The 16,689-nt window shown below is 35.7% G+C and overlaps 3 protein-coding genes and 1 long non-coding RNA gene across 4 annotated transcripts; 3 read left to right on the top strand and 1 right to left on the bottom strand.

The window, feature by feature from the left end:
* Positions 1-285: 285 nt before the first annotated feature.
* On the top strand, positions 286-4,235 carry LOC120280578 (transmembrane 9 superfamily member 7-like). Its single transcript, XM_039287449.1, has 7 exons — positions 286-492; positions 1,519-1,683; positions 1,856-1,965; positions 2,196-2,307; positions 2,393-2,505; positions 2,581-2,728; positions 2,817-4,235. Exons 1-7 carry the CDS (start codon positions 385-387, stop codon positions 3,972-3,974), a joined length of 1,914 nt encoding a protein of 637 aa, XP_039143383.1. The 5' UTR covers positions 286-384; the 3' UTR covers positions 3,975-4,235.
* Positions 4,236-4,832: 597 nt separating this feature from the next.
* LOC120280340 lies at positions 4,833-8,641 on the top strand. The gene is given in 8 exon segments (XM_039287138.1): positions 4,833-5,064; positions 5,141-5,336; positions 5,717-5,924; positions 6,334-6,537; positions 6,627-6,947; positions 7,038-7,611; positions 7,613-8,047; positions 8,137-8,641. Coding segments are annotated over 8 exon segments (2,181 nt in total). The 5' UTR covers positions 4,833-4,848; the 3' UTR covers positions 8,164-8,641.
* Positions 8,642-8,746: 105 nt separating this feature from the next.
* On the bottom strand, positions 8,747-13,030 carry LOC120280341 (L-ascorbate oxidase-like). Its single transcript, XM_039287139.1, has 5 exons — positions 12,546-13,030; positions 12,186-12,278; positions 11,821-12,033; positions 10,906-11,097; positions 8,747-9,853 (listed from the first exon to the last, which is right to left on the bottom strand). The coding sequence occupies exons 1-5, from the start codon at positions 12,816-12,818 to the stop codon at positions 8,894-8,896; spliced, it is 1,731 nt and encodes a 576-aa protein (XP_039143073.1). The 5' UTR covers positions 12,819-13,030; the 3' UTR covers positions 8,747-8,893.
* Positions 9,847-15,176, top strand: LOC120280342. The gene is made up of 3 exons (XR_005542312.1): positions 9,847-10,146; positions 10,918-11,112; positions 14,993-15,176. It is a non-coding gene; the product is annotated as an uncharacterized LOC120280342 (long non-coding RNA).
* Positions 15,177-16,689: the final 1,513 nt, after the last annotated feature.

Here is a 16,689-nt window from a genome sequence, read left to right as displayed (position 1 = left end):
GTGTTTCATTTAAAACAGTAAACTAATTTTTTTAAAAAAATATTAAAGTTAAGGTTCTTTTAATTGAGGTTATCTAGGGACAACTCATTACTTTCCACTAATAACAATTATTCAATAGAACTCATATGATTATGATTGTTAATATAAAACACTAACAAAAAGACCAGAACTCAAGAACAACCCATCCAATAAGAAAGCTCAAACCAAACTGGTCGGTTTTCAAGTCCTACGTATCTAGTCCCGAATCCATTGCTTAAATAATCTTATTTCCTTCACTCCTTCGCATCGTCGTCGTCGTCTTCTTCTTCTTCTCGAGACCTCGAAATAGAAACCCTCTCTCTCTCTCTCTCTCTCTCTCTCTCTCTCTCTCGCCGCTTGCTGGAGATGGGGAACCGTGGAGGTGTTGCCGTGATCCTCCTCTTGTGCCTCCTCTTTGCTTGCTCCGCTCGCGCCTTCTACCTTCCCGGCGTCGCGCCTCGCGATTTCCACAAGGTGATGACTCTAGCGTTCTTCTTGATCGAAATAGAGACGGATCTAGCTAGGTTTTGATGCATTCTTGGGTTTATCAGCTAGATTTGTAGGTTTTATCTTGTTTATATGTTTCCCTTTGTGCCGGATCTGGCTCTGAATGCGTGGAATTAGTAGTTGGTCTTGTGTGATCTTTCGATTCAACAGGGATTTCTGGAGTGTGATGTTTTAACTGTATGTTGATTTACTTGTCGGATCTGGACTTCTTTTTGTGGATTCATTAATCCTTGCTTTGGGAGGACATTCTTCCTTTTTTTATTTTTGTTTAAATCGAGGAATCAATCTTTTGGAGATCTGATATAATTATGTGATGTTTGGTTTATTTTTCGGATTATTTAAGTTATGATGCAAGCTTCTAGTTCATTGAATTACATTATCATCTGCTATAGATTATGGATATCGACACCATCCAAAAATCTTATCTTTGTATTGTTTCTTTTCTTTTTCTGTGCATTTATCATGTTCTCAGTTTGATTCGTGCCAATTTATTTGATTGTTTCTGTTGGTTTTTGTTATAAATTTTAGTGAAGTCCTTGTGGGAAAAACTAGTAGTAAGGTTTTACCCCTTGATGCTCAACCTTGGAGCTTCATCCCTAGAAATATGCGACCAGCATTGCATTACAAGGGAGATGTCCTTTTATGGGTATACATCACTGAGCTTCCCAATTTTGGGATATCAAGTCCCTTTTTTGCTACAAGGATCCCTTTTGTACTTAAAAGATCTGGTTTCAAACCTTCTTCTATATTGATATCTTCAATGTTGCGTCCAATAGAATTTACTCGAAGCCTTGTCCTGTAATTATGCCAAAACTCTTATGATTTACCATTTATCAAATTGTCTTTATCCAGAACTACACTTTCTTTTTCTGCTTTCAGGTGATTTTGTTATCTTCCTCTTGAAAAATATATGCTCTTTCTATTAGAATAAATTAATTGTTTATCCATGAATCTAAACTATATGTGGTTGTTCAATTTTAATCATTTTGGCAGGATGATGAACTTCCAGTGAAAGTGAACAAGCTCTCATCTACAAAGACACAACTTCCATATGATTATTATTTTCTGGAATACTGTAAGCCCGCTCAAATTATGAATAATGCAGAGAATTTAGGAGAAGTTCTGCGTGGTGATCGTATTGAGAACTCGGTCTATACGGTAAGTGCTCCTCATTTTATTATGTATATTTAATTGATAAGCAACTTCACGTTGAGCATTTGAGGTGATAGTTGGGGAAAATTCCAACCTGTGTGGCTTTAACATATTCTGATTTCTGTACGCACATTTGGCTCTTTTCACTTATTGTTGGTTTTGATGGTCACTGCTCCAGTTCAAAATGAGGAATGATGAGACTTGCAAAGTAGCTTGTCGTAGGCAACTTAACTCTGAAGCTGCCAAGAATTTTAAGGAGAAGATTGAGGATGAATATCGGGTGAATATGTAAGTAGTTGCTATAACAATAGTCTTTCCGATATGTTTGCTGTATAGTTGGCTTGTTATTTTGGGCTTTCTTATATGACTTTAGTCTGCTGATAAATGCTTTTTTTTTTTCCTACTTCAAACTCTTCAGTTTGATGTCCCTGATTAACTGTAACAGTAACCTAGAACTTTGTAGCTTAAGCTGCTTGGCAAATCTTAACTAGTATGGTCTATGGTCTTTGCCTTTGTAGGATCTTAGATAATCTACCTGTTGCAGTTGTTAGACAACAGAGAGATGAAAGTCAAACACCAAGTTATGAACATGGTTTTCGTGTTGGTTTGAAAGGAAGGCAGCTTACTGGTGTAAGTTCCATTTGCCTTATTCACTCTTAAAATTCCTTTTGTGGGTGTGGGTGTTATTTACATACAAAGGTTATTTCATTGACAGAATAATGATGACAAGAATTACATACATAATCACCTGAGCTTCAAAGTAATGTATCATAAGGACCCTGAGTCTGAAGATGCTCGTATTGTTGGTTTTGAGGTTATTCCGAGCAGGTGAAGATATCCTCGGTGATTTCTTTTTAACATTTTTAATATCTTTCTTGTGATTTAATATTCCTCTCTGAACAGCGTAAAACATGATTATGTTGAATGGGATGATAACAACCCTAAGGTTTCAACTTGCAACACAAACAGCAAAATAACTCCATCTAGCCATTCTCACCAGGAAGTTGCAGAGAATGAATATGTTGTGTTCTCATATGATGTTACCTTTCAGGTGGACACTCTACCTTTGGATATTAAATTTTCTCTGTCATATTGCTTATATTCTTGGGAAATTATTATTTATTTATTTATTGCTGCAGCCTAGTGAAATCAAATGGGCATCTCGGTGGGACACTTACCTTCTCATGAATGATGACCAAATTCACTGGTTTTCCATAATAAACTCGTTTATGATTGTCCTCTTTCTTTCCGGCATGGTCGCCATGATTATGTTGAGAACCTTATACAGAGATATAGCTAACTACAATCAATTGGATGCACAAGATGAAGCCCAGGAGGAAAGTGGATGGAAGTTAGTCCATGGGGATGTTTTCAGGCCACCTGTCAACTCCAGTCTGCTTTGCGTTTATGTAGGAACTGGTGTTCAGTTTTTTGGGATGGCATTGGTTACCATGATTTTTGCATTACTAGGCTTCCTCTCCCCATCCAATCGCGGGGGTCTCATGACAGCAATGGTCCTTTTATGGGTCTTCATGGGGTTATTTGCTGGCTATTCCTCGGCGCGCCTTTACAAGACATTCAAGGGCGCAGATTGGAAAAAGAACACATTGAAAACTGCATTTATGTTCCCTGGTATTGTTTTCTCTATTTTCTTTGTGCTGAACGCTTTGATATGGGGTGAGAAGTCTTCTGGTGCAGTTCCCTTCGGGACCATGTTTGCTTTGGTGTTCTTATGGTTTGGCATATCTGTGCCCTTGGTCTTTGTTGGTAGCTTCTTGGGATTTAAGAAGCCTGCAATTGAGGATCCTGTGAAGACCAACAAGATTCCCAGGCAGGTGCCTGAGCAGGCATGGTATATGCAGCCAACTTTCTCCGTACTCATAGGCGGTATACTTCCATTTGGTGCTGTCTTTATCGAGCTCTTCTTCATCTTGACCTCCATATGGCTGAACCAGTTCTATTACATCTTCGGCTTCCTCTTCATAGTCTTCATCATTCTGTTGATAACCTGTGCTGAAATTACAATTGTACTCTGCTACTTCCAGCTATGCAGCGAAGACTACCACTGGTGGTGGAGGGCATATTTGACAGCAGGTTCTTCAGCCCTCTACTTGTTCTTGTATTCAGCTTTCTACTTCTTCAGTAAGCTCGATATCACCAAGGTTGTTTCTGGGATCCTTTACTTTGGCTACATGTTGATCGTATCCTATGCCTTCTTTGTGCTGACGGGAACGATCGGCTTCTATGCCTGTTTCTGGTTCGTCCGCAAGATATATTCCTCTGTGAAAATCGATTAATGTGGTTACTGGATGAGTTATGTCCTGTGCTTTGAGGGTTTAACTGAGGTTTGTGTAAAAAGAGAAAAAAAAACTCAGCAGAGAAGCTTGTATCTCAGTTCATGCAAGACTGGCTTATAATACTTCCTAGATTTGTTGAAATTTTTGTAGGTGCTTGACAATGTAATTGGTCATGCCATGTATCCCCATTTCCTTATAACATATATCTCAGTTCATGCTACTATGCAAGCCTGGCTTATAATACTTGCTTGATCTTGCATCTATTCTCTGTCGACAGGGCAAAGCGCTCATTGTAATGGCCTAATGGGGTGTTGTTCTGTTATACTTTCTCTGGTCATTTTTACATGCCATATTTTAGAGTTTTTTTTTTTTTAATTTTTTTATTTATTTGTTTATTTAAAAAATTTATAAAATATAAAATATTAATTTTTTTTTATATATTTCATGTAAAAAATTAATATAATATTTTATAGATTATAGATTATCAATTAATTTTAATTGACTTTTTTAATAAAAAGATATAATTGATTTTCTTAATAGAAGGGACCGGAGTGAGTATTTTAAAACTATTAAAATATTTAAAATTCTGTGAACGTAATAAATCTGTGCTTTTTTTTAATTTTGAAATTATTAAAAATACAAATATATTTCCTCCTCTTGAGAACTTCTAGGAACTAATAGATGTTTATTAATAGTAAAAACTTAGTGCCTTTAATTTTACTATAGTAATTAATAAACAGATTATTTTTTTAAAAATTTATTAAAAGTGAAAAATAAATAATAATATATAATAACATGGGCCCACTATTAATCAAAACCTATTTATTCCCTCAGAGCTTCACTCCCGCCAAGTTTTTTCTCCGCCCCCCTTTCCATGGTGCCGATGAGCACTTTGCCCGAAATTACCCGCTTGTTTGCCCTACTAGCTTCCGATCTCCGGCGATCCAAGGCTGGCGCCGGCGCCGAAGGGGACGAATTCGTTGGGCCAGTCTCGGCCCTCATCCGTTCTCTCAACCCCGGCGACGATTGCCAGCCTAGGGTTCGGGTTCTTGACGCCGCACTCTCTCTCATGTGCTTCAAATCCCTCGAGGTATAACCCTGATTTATGTTTCTTCCTCTTTTGATCCATAGATGTGTGCGGTTTCCTTTGACTGTTGGATTTCTAGGTGTGCCATGCTCGGATCGAAGCCACGGTTCAAACCATCGTTGCGGTGCTCACCTCGCTGGCCTCGTGCAAGGTCATCCGGCTCAGTGGAGGGCGTGGGGAGGTGTTGCAAGTGGGGAACTCTATCTCCTATGAAGATTGCAATGACCTGATCAGAACTTGTGGTGATGTGATTGAGAGTTTAGAACGGCATGGTGGTAGGATTTTCATCCTTTTCTATATATGTATCTGTGATAGCCAAATGGCCATGATTGAAGCCTGGATTTTCTGATAACTTAATCTTGTTTTATACCATTAGATTTGTCAAAATCTTCTGGCAATTAATGGTAGTTTACTATTAGATTTCTTAATGGTTGTTGAAATCCAACAGAATGGGGTTTCTTTTTTATCATAAAATTTTCCTCTTTTTTAATATACTCTAAGTCAGAACTGTGTTATGTTAAAAAAATAAATGGCAAGAAAAGAAAATTTACAGTTTACAGTTTTTCCACTTCTTGTGTAGGGGAGCAGATTATATGGCTAGAATATATTTGTGATTGTGATGGTCCTAGTTTTCAATTTGCTGTTGTGACTGCAGGACTTTCTTGTAGACTGTTATATGCTGCTTTCAAAGCTGCACTATCATCATCTCATTATTCAAGTTTATTCCCATTTTCATCAACTTTTTGTGATAGAAATGGAAAAGGAAGTGATGGCTCTTCTGAGATGAAATCTGTAGTGTCAAAGCTGACTTATCTGCTTCCTGAAGATTCCTCTGCTAACAACCATGATGATGTTCCAATGAGGTTTGCTTATACATTATTGTACAGCTAGATTACTTATTGGTTTATTGGATACTGATAGATATTCATATGGGCCTATTCATGAATGACAAATTGATTTTGAATTTGCGTTCATCACATTATCCATTTTGATTGATCTTAATGACCTAACTTCAACTGTACTTCCGCGCTCTTGTATCAACTACCAGCTAGAATTAGTTGGTTGAAGCATTTAAAGACTGGAATTTTTAAGTTTGGTTCCCATTTAGTAATTGATACTTTGACACTACAATTCATGGTATCTAATTATTCCTAAAAAAGGAAGAAAAAGAAATTCTCTCATGTTTTTTCTAATTATTAGCTGGGTTAGTTATAAATATAGGGTTCATATCATATCAGTTATGATGGTAAGTTTTATTCTGATTTCTTGTAGGTTAATTTTGTGGAGCCTTGATCCTTTGATTTTGAAGCATGATATTTCAGAAATTTTGCGGGAAAAAATTAGAAGACCATTTCTTTGCTTGAAGAAAGAGTTGCATAATCAGCTGGCTTGGCGCTCAATAATCATATGCTTGGTAGCTTCTCCAACTGCGTTTGTAGAGACAAGAGCTTTACTGCACAACTGGTTTCTCTTGACGTAAGCCTTTAGTTAGAAGCTCATTTTATTTTAGATTAATTTTCCCATGTTTTACATTGCTTTCCACTTATTTCAGTTTGTTTTGACAGGGGTCTGGATTATATATTGGAGGTTAAAGCAGCAATTGTAGGAGCAGTGCTTGATGTACTTTCCAAGCCTATGGGGTGGGGTCTGTCAATGGAATTGGGACTGAAATTCCCATTTTCTTATGCTTATTTCCTAAACGTACATCAAGACTTGTTGTCCATCCTTACTGGTCCTATTTCTGGTGAAAGATTTTTGGATCTAGTTCACCATATTTTGATGGCATCTTCTTCTGTGGAAAAACACATATGCCCGTCACAATCTTCAAATATCATTTCTGAACACGGAGTATTTGATTATACAACAGTAGCTTATAACTCAACCTGGTAAGTGCACGTTATTTTTATTTGCCAAGTTTAACATGCTTTAGTTCTATATGGATGAACTACCTTCATGCCAGGAACATTTTGTTTCAGGACACTATTGATGGATTTCCCTGTTTGGTTCTATTATGCAACTGCACTGGTGTTTTGTCAAAAAGATTCTCTTGATTCTGTCCTGTCAAGAGGTATGCATGCTGAGGCTGCCGGCAGTAAGGAGCTACATGAAGCTGCAGTTTTATTTATTTCTTGGGTTCTATGCCCATTGAATCAGGTGCACTTTGATATGCTTGTTAACCTTTTAAGTGACATATCTAGGTTATGGGCCTTTAATTATCTAGCAAATAGTGGCTATGAGCAACGGCCTTCCTCAGATACCCATAACAAAACTTCACGCGGCAAGAGACTCAGAATTTCTAAAATGAGCACTTTTGAAAAGTCTCATACAGCTCGACCTCATGACAGCAGCTTGATTGGAATGTGGCTGACTGAATTCCAGTCTCATTGTGCTCAATTTTTTTCTAAATTTTCTGAAGGAAAGCCAAGACAATCTTCTAGTCAGGAACCAAATTTGTTACTGAGAAAGGTTCCCCTTGGCATATTAATATCTTGCCCTAGTGATCTAGATGAAAAGGGAAGTGAGCTGGTGCTACACTATGCATCCACCGGTGAAAATCCTAAATCTGGAAAGGAGGCAGAAGAAGACTAACTGCCATCATAGTTATGATAATCACGCTTTGTGCTCTGGAGAGATTTATGGAAATTGGGCTCTCGATGGTGCTTGTCTAGTGTTAAATCTGATGGATATAGTGGAGGATATATCTGTCTTCTGGTTTGACTGTGAAGAGGCTCGGTTTGATTTTGTTAGTCATGCGAAAGGCAATGCCTCTTCATACTTGCTTCACTGTGTGAAGGTACTTCTGAATCTCCAATTGGATCTGTTCCAGAGTGATGACTCTCGAGGAAGAGATGCATTGCTGGATCTGTATTGGAGGTTAATGCACTGGAAGGATGAATCTAAACAACCTTTTGAGGAATGTAGATTATTTGATGACTTTGTTGATAATTTTGCAAGGAGGTTTAGTTTATTTGGTTATCAAGACAAAGTAAGCTAGTCATCCCCTCATTTTTTTCATTGTATCATTCTTCATTCTGCTAAGAAGGGAGGTCTTACAGTGTCAATGTGTATATTCAGAAAGCTTCGGAAGATCCGGATTTCTGATTATTGTTCAGTATCTCTTAAGATGTGAAAGTACTTGGATTTGCCAAATTATACTTTGGAGTTGCCTCCTGCAAGGTGGGCGTTACAATTGAGGGCCCATATATTGATTGTTCAGTTGAGTGCTGGGTTTAACTTATCAAATTTGTGGTTTGATTACTATGAAGCTGTTTGCCTTTGATCAGAGTATCAGGGAACTGCCATTCTTTGCTTTGCAGATGGTGTACATTTGTGAAGATAAATGGACCAGGTTTGATGTTCATAACTTCCTTCTCTCTCTATCTAAAGTATTGGAGCCATCAACCTAATTGGAGCAGTGTATGTGTTTTGTTATTAATCTTATCCATTCTTACTTGCACAAACCAGCTCATACCGTACATATGACAATTTAATGTGAGGGATGATAAACCTATAACGCGGAAGAATCTTTGATCTGGCTAGATTTTCATTTCAGTTTCCTCTGACATCTTCGATCTGGCTATAATTTTTCTGTTGTGATCATCTGTGGTTTAATAATAATTAGAGCCTACGAGTACTGTTTTCTGGTTGCCTTGTAGCTAGCAACCATTTATCTAGAAAACTGATGTATCCAAATCAACCAAGCACATTGCATGGTTGATATGATAATATGATATTAATTATCATAACATCTACCTGCTTATCCTCTAGAGGCGTACATTATCAAGATGTAGGAATTATATAATGACTAACAACAGAAAACTGCTAATTCTTCTTAATTTTGATGGTTCTTCATCAACAGCTTTCCTGTTTCTCCGCAAGTCAGTGCTTCACTTGGTATCTTTCCAACTAGATCAACTCCTTCAGAGAATATTATGCCCATCCCCATATGTAAATGTGGCTCAACATGGCAGTGAAATGCCCAGACTCCTGGATTGTTTGCTACAAATCTTATCGCTGTCCATCCATAGGGAAAGATTACCACGGTGTTCCTTAATGGTGGGTTTTTCAGATTGAACTGTGTTATATCTGCCTCAGTAAATCTCCCTTCTCCATATCCCAACACCCAGAAATCATGACCGTGCAAATGCCATGGGTGTATCTCACTTGCGTTAACTGCTAGGGCATTTGCATTTTGAAGGATAACATCAATGGTACTGTTGAACTCAAGCTTGTATACATTATTACCTTTTGTTGAATTAGGGTTTATTGGAGGAATCATCACATTGTAATCACTGGGGAAGTTCTCTGCTGGTTTTCCAGTTTGAAGTGCATCCTTCAGTCCATACTTGATAGATCCAAGATGGGGAGTGGATGACAGAACCAATGATATGTTGTTGATGGACCACCTGATGCAGCCATTTATCTTGGTCTGGGTATTGAGAAGGGCAATTTTGTGACTGGTGTTGTTTGGGGGCATTGGTGTGCCTTCTCGGGCAAGGATTTTGTAGGTGAAAGATTTACTGTGGGCATAGTCATTCCATGCAGGCGTAGTGGGAGGTATCAATGTGGGTAGCCTTGAAGGTGAGTTTGGATGATAATTTAAAATGGCTAGAGCTGGCAGGGTTTTGGGAAGTCTTCCTCGAACACCTACAGAGATCCAATAGTTTGACAAGGGGTTTTGGTCTGTGGTGATGAGGACAGAGTAGCTTTCTCCTGAATAGATGTCCATGTCATCCACAATAAAGGGCTGCACATAGTTGCCGTCTGCTTCTACCACGGTCATCTTGTGATTCTGTATTGACAAGTCGATGTTAGTTTGATTATTGATCAAAGAAGCTCATAATGAAAAACGTGTGAACATAGAGCAAGATTTCATTTTTTTAGATGGACACAAGGAGTCGTTGGTTGCACTCACAAGTGAAAAGGTTGACCCACTTTCCATGCACAAGGTTTCACTAGAATTCTATACTTTTTGGTGTAAATGTTGACTGATGGAAACAATTTTATGATCAACCATGTGCTCCACATGTCACTTGAAAACTTCTGCCAGACAACTATGGATAACAGGTGAAATTCATTGCTCAGGTGAAATTCATTGCTTCCTTGAAACTTCAATAAGATTTTTTTCTGAACAATTTTTTGTGGGAAGTTTTCCTAGTTGACAATGTACTCTCCACAAAGTCTTGTTACTTAGATTTCACAAATCTTTGAGTTCCCTGGTGAAATAGTTCTACTGATATGCATTCATTCATTTTCCACCGTTACAATTGATAAAATGACAGGAAGTCATTGTCTAATGTCACATATCTCCACAAGGGGGATAAAACATAGTGATTACTTTCTAGTGCGGGTAGTTAGAAAAAAGTGTGCTGACACCTACAATACATTGTTTTTCTTGTAGACTTGACCTGCTCTACCTCTCTATCTTTGGAAGTACTTAAATTGAGTTGATAATCTGATCAGCATTATGTGTATTTGTTATTCTTTAGTGCGCATATTGGAGATCTGGTATTGGTTGGTGAATTATTTACTAATATTGACTTTGGAATCCATCATGCCAACAAATGTTTAAATGGTCATTGTTTTCTCTCAATTGTTAGCCTTATTCTCATGCAGTTCTTGGCCTGTGATGCCAACTAGAGGCTTCACAAACATTGGGTTTTATCCATGGTCTAGATCTTTTCAACACTAACTGAGTTCTACTGTGCGGCCAACCAGAATATGACATGAATTAAATTTTATCTTGTGCTTGTGACATAGCATGCTATGTATCGGTTCTAATGTTCATTTAGTGTGCTCTACAATATAACATTTAAGATTTATTGTTGATTCTGCGATTCTTACCCCAATGGCCAGGTTGAGGGAAGAAAGCGAGGTTGTGCTCGCTATTCTTATTCGATATGTCTTGTTCGGCAGGACTCGAAGTGTTAATGGTGCACAATCACTGCTGTTAATCTGGCAAGAGGTTGATCCATCACGGAGAACATGTGCTGCCAATGAACAGTTGTACTGCCCTCTGCCATTGATCAGCAAACTCTGCATCCAAGATCAGTAAGTATTTGATTAGCTTAAACCATGTGTTCACTGAATTGATTCTTTAAATAAATATAAATATTATATATTTATGCGTGTGTGATTTCCATGAAAGTGGACCAACTTGTCACTACCAAGGAATGTTCCTTAAATAACAAGCGTGTTTACATGTGGACATGCATTGTGGTTTCACCATCCACATGGATTGCAAATTCTGCTTCAATAATTTGTAGTAGGTGCTGCAATTTGCTTACCGTCTGTACTTGCCTTTTGGCTTAGTCAACCAATTCTTTTCACTACCTACCCCTCACTCACATCACCCTCACACTCATATCGTGGTCCGTGTGGGCCCCGGAATATTGGGAAAAAAATATTGTAAACATAGAGGCAGCTAGTGTTTATTTATTGCTACTTTTAGGATTAAAGGCATTGATACTAGTCAAATTTAGCCCTTAGAAAAATTTTCATATGGGTTTTGGGTCTTTGTATCTAATATGGCAGGTGATATGGCGGGGAGTCTAAACACAAAAGGGCCAAAATGATAAAGTTATGCAATTTGATAGATTAAACTGAATATTTTCTACACTTCAAGGATTACAATGTATAATAATCTAGACTTTAAAATCGCTAGTATTCAAGTCAATTTTTTTAGTTTGTTTGTGATATGAATAACATAAAATACTATCACGTATTGAGGAAGTGTGGTTAGTGTTTAACAGCATTGACCTGGGGTTCTCCAATCCAACGGAAAGGATTGGAAGAAAGGCCAAGCATCTGAGAATGTATGCTCTGGTGGAACCAGTCACTAAGCAAAAGGTTTAGTTCTCCATCATAATGAAACGGCTCCTTCTCTCCGTCAGCCACATCCACTATCAATGACCCATATAACCCTGCAGCCCTTTGCATCCCATAGTGTCCATGATAGAAGTACGTTCCTGCCTACAAAATTACCACAACAACAATATCTTAGAGCTCCCTTGAAAGTTTGAAGTTTTATATTTCAGTCCCTATCGAAATTTTCAGGGACCTGTATGAATATTTCTACTGTCATGTATGCATGCACGTATATACACATATTTATGTATGTATACCTTGTCTGCTTTGAATCTGTAGGTGAAGGTTTCGTCTGGTTTAATTGGGCATTGTGAGATGGCTGCAGTTCCATCTGCCCACGGTGTTCCAAACTGCAAGTTCATAATTAACTACATTAGAGAATTTCCAGACATAGATATCCATCTAGTGTTTAAGAATAATCTAGCAATGAACATGTATATGCAATATTATTATACCTAGAAATTATGTTCCTTATGTATATTATAAAAGGTGTCACTTTTCAGGACATCAATCTTACTTTTACTAGGATTCATGAACCTTAATGGCAAAAGTGCAGTAGGTCATGCTAATAATAATAAGAATAATAATAATAATAAGGGAGAGATGTAGAGACATGCCTGTCTGATACCATGCCAATGGATGACAACACCTTCAGTAGGGAGATTATTCTTAAGTTGCACAACAATGGTGTCCCCTTCCTTAGCACGTATGGTTGGCCCTGGATATTTCCCATTTATCCCAATCATCATCTTCTCCTCACAGTCTGGTGACCAGAACACATACCCTACTTCCCATTTGAAATGCCTTGCCTTCTCTCCCTTCCCTTCTCTCACCATACTAACCATCATCATCATCATCATCAACACTACTACTTTGATCACTCTCATCATCCTCTAATAATATTATAATACTAATGGAAGTTGGTTGATTGATATGAAGAAGAAGAAGAAGAAGAAGAAGAAGAAGAAGAAGAAGAAGAAGAAGAAGAAGAAGAGGTTATTGAGAGGAAAGGTGGTGAGTTGGTGGTAGGGGATATATCTTATATATATAGGAAACTTGCATTCCAAAGTAGGTAGCTTTTTTTATGTGCATGCTGGAGAGAAGTGTTTGGATGTCTGCACTTATTCTCTGTTTCATGTGTTTGGTAATTATTTATTTGCTTTTACATAATCCAAAAGTTATTAAATGTTTTTATAATCAATCTGTTTTGTTTTTATAACAATTTTATCAGTTGCGCACTTATATTTTTGTTTCCTACTCTGACATTGTGGTAATTTAATATCACATATTTGTTGTTTTGTATCTTATTTTATGACGAGTATGGCTAGCAAACACATGTTGAATATTCACTCATATCTCATGATATTACTTACTTTTTTGGTTTAAATAATAAATTTAATATGCACTATTCTGGAGGTAATTAAAATTATATCTGGGCAACCTTCCTTCATATTCAAGTGATATTTTGCTCTCATTTTCTTGCTTCACTGGCTTCCAACATGTCACAAAAAAGTAAAATAAATACAAAAATTATTCTTTTTCAGATTTCTAAATTGATATGTTCGGTTTAGATTATAGATAAATATGTATTTAATATATAAATATATATATATATATATATATATTTGTAGTTTGTTAAATACTTTCCAAAATAGTTATTATGAAGAATTGGAATAACATGATGAGTTTTATTAACATTTCATATTTATATAAATCATATTCAAATTCTAAAACTATATATTTATACAGTACTTATTTTAAAATTTAAAACTAATTATTCAACAACATATTAACTTGTATTTGAAGCCAAAACAGAAAGTTGGTGTTGATTTCCATTCAATAGACTAATGAAGGTGGATTGCTGTGTTCTCTATCATAGTTTTCTTATCATACCAAACTAAAATTTTCTCAAACGAGAAATATATGATCAATGACAATGATGATAGCAAAGCATTTAGGGGACACCTCATAACTACACTTGTGCTTGTTTTTATTTATTTGTTTAAGCCTTTCAGGTAATGAAGTATGGTGGAACCTACTTAAGTTCAAATCATTCAATGTCTTTCATGTACATAGCAATATTGAGGAAAATAAAAAGTTTGCTCTGAAAAATAAGTTAATTGTATTGGGGTTGGTGGATGTGTGTTTAGAAATTTATCAATTAATTAATTTAATTGTGGCATGCGCTTCCATCAATAATTTGGGAAGTAGTGAGAATTTTAACTCTTATATTTGATCAATCTAAAATAAAAATTTAAACTAGGCTATGTGAAAATTTTAATTTTGGGTAATTTATGACAACTATCAAACATAGTCTTGATGACTGTGAGCTCATCTGACATTAGTGGGAGTTTCTCTTTAATTGTACATCTCATTGAAGGCAATTGAGATTTATGAGTGATAGAGTAGACATCTTTTAGCGATTATCTGCTGGAAGTCTTGTCTATCTCTTTCATTTCCACTCATTTTACAATAGAATTATCTGAATTTTTCTTGAATTTATGTGTATCATATTTTAATTTTGAATGTAAAAACCGTTATGTCTATATTTGCTTTAGTTTGTATCTATTTTTTTTTTCTTCTAATATACTTTGTGTGGCTTGTCTATTTTTTTGTTTTTATTTAACTTGCTTTATATTCTCTATATTTCATTTTTTTTAATCAAAATTATTGTAACATAATCCCTCTTGAAATCTTAAGAGCATATATTTGTTTGTAAAGTTCTCTTAAAAGAAATATAATAGTGAGCCAAAGCTCATGGTTTGATACTTATGCCAATAATTTATAATTAGCAAAGTTAACATTGTGCTTAGACAAAAGATGAGTATTATTGCAATGAAACAAAGTTCTCAATAATGGATAGTGACTCATTTGAAAACTATACCATAATATTCTATCAAAATTTTCCGTTCTTTAATTTCCATTAATTCCTATGGATGAGAATAAAACACAAATCTAGCTCACATATATATATATATATATATATATATATATATATATATATATATATATATTTATTGAGGTTTCTTTTTGGAAAGTATTTGGGTTCACACTCATTTTGTAGGCCTTCTCTTGCTTGAAGTGGAAGGACAAGAAGGATGAGTGGCTTTCATGAAGATCACTGATGCAACCTTTTTGCTCCCAAAATATATTACTTCAAAAGTAAGCAGTGTGGACATGACTACTGTGACTACTGTCAAACAATGAATAAATGCAAATGATATAAATAAATCTTCTAATTTTGCATCCTTGTAAACTTTTTTTTTTATATATATATAAACAAAAATATGATATATAATATGCCTACCAATAGAGAATATGAAAATATAGAAAAAGTTAATACAATTACAAATGGATAAATTGTTATTATTATTATTTTTAGGTATATACCTTGTTGATATTATTTTACTACCAAAATAATTATAAAATAACACTTCTGGTCCACCAAAGATTTTGCCTAGAGGAACTCTTACAAGAATATTAATAAAATAAAATTTATTATCAATGTTAATGTAAGTACACCAATATATATATATATATTATTATTATTATTATTATTATTATTATTATTATATGGGTGGAAATATACATAGGCTTTAAAGGTGGTCCAATATGATAATGAGCCCACCGGCCCATTAAAGTAAGAAGGAACATGTTCAGTGGCGGGAAAAGAAAGAGTCACGATAGAAATGGAGTTAGGGTTTCGGAGTTTTGGATTTGGATCAATGAGCACCAGAAAGAGAGGAGTTGGAGGTCAGTCTCTTTCCAAATTCTTGCTTATGCCTTCCTTTTGATCTTCCATTTCTTGTTTCTTGATTCCATTGCGCATTAGTATTTTTTTTTCCAATTATTATAATTATTTGTGAATGATTTTTATCTGAGTAACCTTAGATTTATAGAGTCTTGCTTGCCTCATAGTGAGAATTCATTTATTTTTCCTTGAATTTAAGTCTATATTTTGTGTTCAATGAGTATTCTTAATGTTGTTAGATCAAACTGGTGTTTGATTTTTATTTGTGTCCATTTGTGTCTGGATTTCATTGGATATTTAGTGAATCAATGCAGAGCATTTCTGTTGTCCTAGTCATCATGAACAGTGACAAATCTGTTCAATGTTGAAATCTTTACCTATTTTGTTGGAAATAGCATGTAATTTTATTCAATTTGGCTTTTGATGGGTCACATTTCACCTATAGACTATTCTGCCATTGATAACACCATGGGTACTAAACAGTTGGGCCTTCTTGACACTATTTAAGTTGACTCCTCTATGGTCCTAAAACAAGATATCTTTGTGCATTATGAAATCACATGTTTGCTTGGCATTTTGAATGATCATTTGGTGGTTCTCTTTACATTCACATTAGATTAAAGCCCAAATAAAATGAGTATTACACAGTATCTTAAGGTTATACTTCTTTACTGTTTGTAAAGAGAGGACTCAGTCCTGTGTGTGTTTGTTATGGTTATGGAAAGGATGGCTGATTTTCTTGATTCTTTATAATGTTTCTCTTGAAATTTAGTGCAAGAATATTCTATTGCCAATATCAATCTAGCTTTGGTCAAACATCTGCTCCCCAATTACATGTGCTTCTTGCCCTTGTTCCTGCTCCCACTGTGTGGTTGTTGTCCTTTGATATTCTGTCACAGTGGTGTTTATTTAATTTCCTACAAGGCATTTAGATAAAGAGAAAGGTACTTTTACTTTTTATAAGCTAGTTTTTTAAGGGCAAGTCTGTGTTTGGTTGGAGAATTAAGGGG

The sequence above is a fragment of the Dioscorea cayenensis genome, chromosome 17, assembly GCF_009730915.1.
Source record: "Dioscorea cayenensis subsp. rotundata cultivar TDr96_F1 chromosome 17, TDr96_F1_v2_PseudoChromosome.rev07_lg8_w22 25.fasta, whole genome shotgun sequence".
Taxonomy (NCBI): domain Eukaryota; kingdom Viridiplantae; phylum Streptophyta; class Magnoliopsida; order Dioscoreales; family Dioscoreaceae; genus Dioscorea; species Dioscorea cayenensis.
This window is presented reverse-complemented; position numbering and strand designations above follow the sequence as displayed.

Coding starts and splice junctions, on each gene's coding strand:
- LOC120280578 (XM_039287449.1), top strand. CDS start 385: ATGGGGAACCGTGGAGGTGTTGCCGTGATCCTCCTCTTGTGCCTCCTC. Junction 493..1,518: donor CGCCTCGCGATTTCCACAAG/GTGATGACTCTA, acceptor TCATTTTGGCAG/GATGATGAACTTCCAGTGAA. Junction 1,684..1,855: donor TTGAGAACTCGGTCTATACG/GTAAGTGCTCCT, acceptor TCACTGCTCCAG/TTCAAAATGAGGAATGATGA.
- LOC120280341 (XM_039287139.1), bottom strand. CDS start 12,818: ATGATGAGAGTGATCAAAGTAGTAGTGTTGATGATGATGATGATGATG. Junction 12,034..12,185: donor ACAGATTCAAAGCAGACAAG/GTATACATACAT, acceptor GTAATTTTGTAG/GCAGGAACGTACTTCTATCA. Junction 9,854..10,905: donor CCCTCAACCTGGCCATTGGG/GTAAGAATCGCA, acceptor TTGTCAATACAG/AATCACAAGATGACCGTGGT.